Genomic DNA, 2,511 nt, shown 5'->3' with positions numbered 1-2,511 from the left:
GTGCGTGCGTGCGTGCGTGCGTGCGTACATGCGTGCGTGCGTGTGTTCATGCATGAATGCATACGTGCATAATATGTTTTAACCAAGACATGTTAACACATCCACAGGAGCATCCTTTTACATTGGCGGAAGCAGTATGTTTGACGATGTTCAAAGCCTCGCTGGCAGATCATCTGACCCTGAACGTGCTCTTGTATGGCATATAGCAAAGGGCGCGGCCTTGAAGTACGGGGTCGCACAGAATGCGATGTCAGCGGCCTTTAGGTACAATGTAGCTTCAAGGATTACGATGTTTACATTGTTTTTCATTTTGAGTGTCTAAACTCGTTTGATTGCTTTTTATAGTTTTTATTTTTTCCTATCATGAAACAATAATGATTGTTTTGATCTTTTATACAATAATACCTATATGAACTGATCCACTCAATTTATAGTGTTCTTTACATTCTTTAAGTCCTATGTTCTTTTCCCTATTTTCTCTGTTGCTCTACTTTCCTTCTTTTGTTGATTTTTATTCTTACTTTCATTGCGAATCTCTGTCTAATCAACAAAAGTTTGAGACCTACACTATTTAATTCTGGTACTATCTCCACTGCTCACCAAAATCACCAAATCACTTACTTCACGAGTGGTATGACCCAGGCTAGCAAGCACTGCTCTAGAATAATGGAAATATGGTGAGTTTTTACTGAGGCTTCCTACAGAGAGGGGCTGTGTCGAAGGGTATTGTTAAGAATTCTCGCAAGAACAACCATGACAAGTTTTGCCTTACGCCATGCATTAGAAAACATTGTTGAGCTTGTTAATTAAAAATTCTTGCTAGAGCAACTGTGATACGTTATGACGGACGCCATGCATTAGAAAACAATGTTATAAATGTCTGTATGTGTTCAGCTCCGTACAACAAATACACTGTTCATTATTTCATTGAAAACGCTCGTTCTGTTTATTCGACAACGCTTGAAGACACGCTCTTTTTGAGGGACTTAAGAAAGAAGCATAACTTCTTTATTCATAAAGATGTATTAATCACGTTTTTATTTATCTGGAAATTTAATTCAATCTGTATCTCGTACAGATGCATATTATTGCCTTTCGTTATGCCTTTTAAAACTTCATACTGTGGTATAAAAAGAGTTAAACTTAAATACAACAACACGCACATGATGAGTTGTGCACATTTGTATTTCTGCTTGATGTAAGGTGGACTAAGATCTGCCTGCAGCATTGCCTTTGGTCTACTGCAGATCGGACACATGTATCCGCTATGTCATCAATGTGTTAAGGAAGGATGTGGGTTGAAGAGGGGAGAGGGAGATAGATATTATAGAGCATAATATCTTATTATGACTTGTTCACCTTCTTTGACTCTTATCAATCAGTTAATTAACTGCAATTTTGTTAAACTTGGTGCTCAAGCTCAATGTTTTAAGCAGGCTAGTATACCCCTTTTAGTTGCTCTTCCAAACCCATTTTCACAGTATACATTGTCCTATTATGTTTTTAGAATGGTGTATTCTGTGTCTGGTCTGGTACTGCATTTTGCCTAAACTATCTCCATTTTGTTTCCTGCAGACGATTTAGCGGACGCGGCGAAGGTCTGGAGGCCGAAACGCCCGTAGCCAGCCAATGTCTCAGACTGAACTTCCTCGATGACAGGGGCTTGGAGTTTGTTGACTGTGAGAACCAAATAGCATCCATTTGTCAGAAAGGTAGGCATCACACAATAGCAACATTTTTATGGTGTTATCGGGAAAGAAAAAATAGGGGGGCCGGGGAGGGGAGTCCGGAGTAGTTTTGTTTAAATTTTGGTTTTTGAGTTTTAAACATTTTGTTTTGTTTTGCTTTTGTTTTTTTCTCAAAATTTTCATTGCTAACAAACTGTTTTGCTGTAAGAATTGCTTTATAGTGAGGGTAACCATATACAAACTTGCTGCAATCTGTAATGCAAAATTTGGTGTTAAGCATAAAACTTGTCTTACTCTTTACCATTTGTCTCCCCCCCCCCCCCCCCAAGTCGAAGACTTGGAGCATGACCCTAACGCTGTTTGGAGTCCATGGATCAGTGCTGGAAAAGCAAAGTTTGGCGACGTCGAGACGCTGGGGGTGATCGTTAACGGCTACAACAAAGGCATTCTTGTAAGTTGATTTTTATCATAAGTACAGATTGTAATACAATAGAACATGACTATAGCGGCACCCGCTGCAGCAGGACCATCCTTACAGCAGGACCTTATCAGAATCCCTCTTTCTTTTCTATGTATACTAAATTACCTGTTCTTGAGTATAGCGGGACAAGGAAAAGCCCAAACTTGGATACAGCGGGAGAGATCGAGCGAGCTCCGGCTAGTTGGAAGGGGGTTGGGGGGGGGGGAGGTTGTAGGCGGGCTCCAAACAGGCAGTCAGCGGAGCGGCGTTGTGATTGGCCAGTCCAGAGATGAGAAAGGTGGGGCAAGCGGCAGAGAGAGACGAAGTGGAGCGACGCGTTACGTGAGATTCCCCAAAAGTGAT

At 41.2% G+C, this 2,511-nt stretch overlaps 1 protein-coding gene across 1 annotated transcript in view; it reads left to right on the top strand.

Moving 5' to 3' along the window:
• Nucleotides 1–1,712, top strand: part of LOC101858285 (flavin-containing monooxygenase 5-like) — a gene marked incomplete at its 3' end in the record, with an annotated part of 23,680 nt that extends 21,968 nt beyond the window's left edge. The window contains exons 10-11 of the mRNA XM_005102537.3: nt 108–264; nt 1,576–1,712. Of these exons, the coding sequence (XP_005102594.1) occupies nt 108–264; nt 1,576–1,712 (294 nt within the window). The remainder of the gene's footprint in view (nt 1–107; nt 265–1,575) is intronic.
• Nucleotides 1,713–2,511: the final 799 nt, after the last annotated feature.

This window comes from Aplysia californica, unplaced genomic scaffold (assembly GCF_000002075.1).
Source record: "Aplysia californica isolate F4 #8 unplaced genomic scaffold, AplCal3.0 scaffold00329, whole genome shotgun sequence".
NCBI classification, from domain to species: Eukaryota; Metazoa; Mollusca; class Gastropoda; order Aplysiida; family Aplysiidae; genus Aplysia; species Aplysia californica.
Note: the sequence above shows the minus strand (reverse complement) of the source record. Positions and strands in the feature narration are given on the sequence as shown.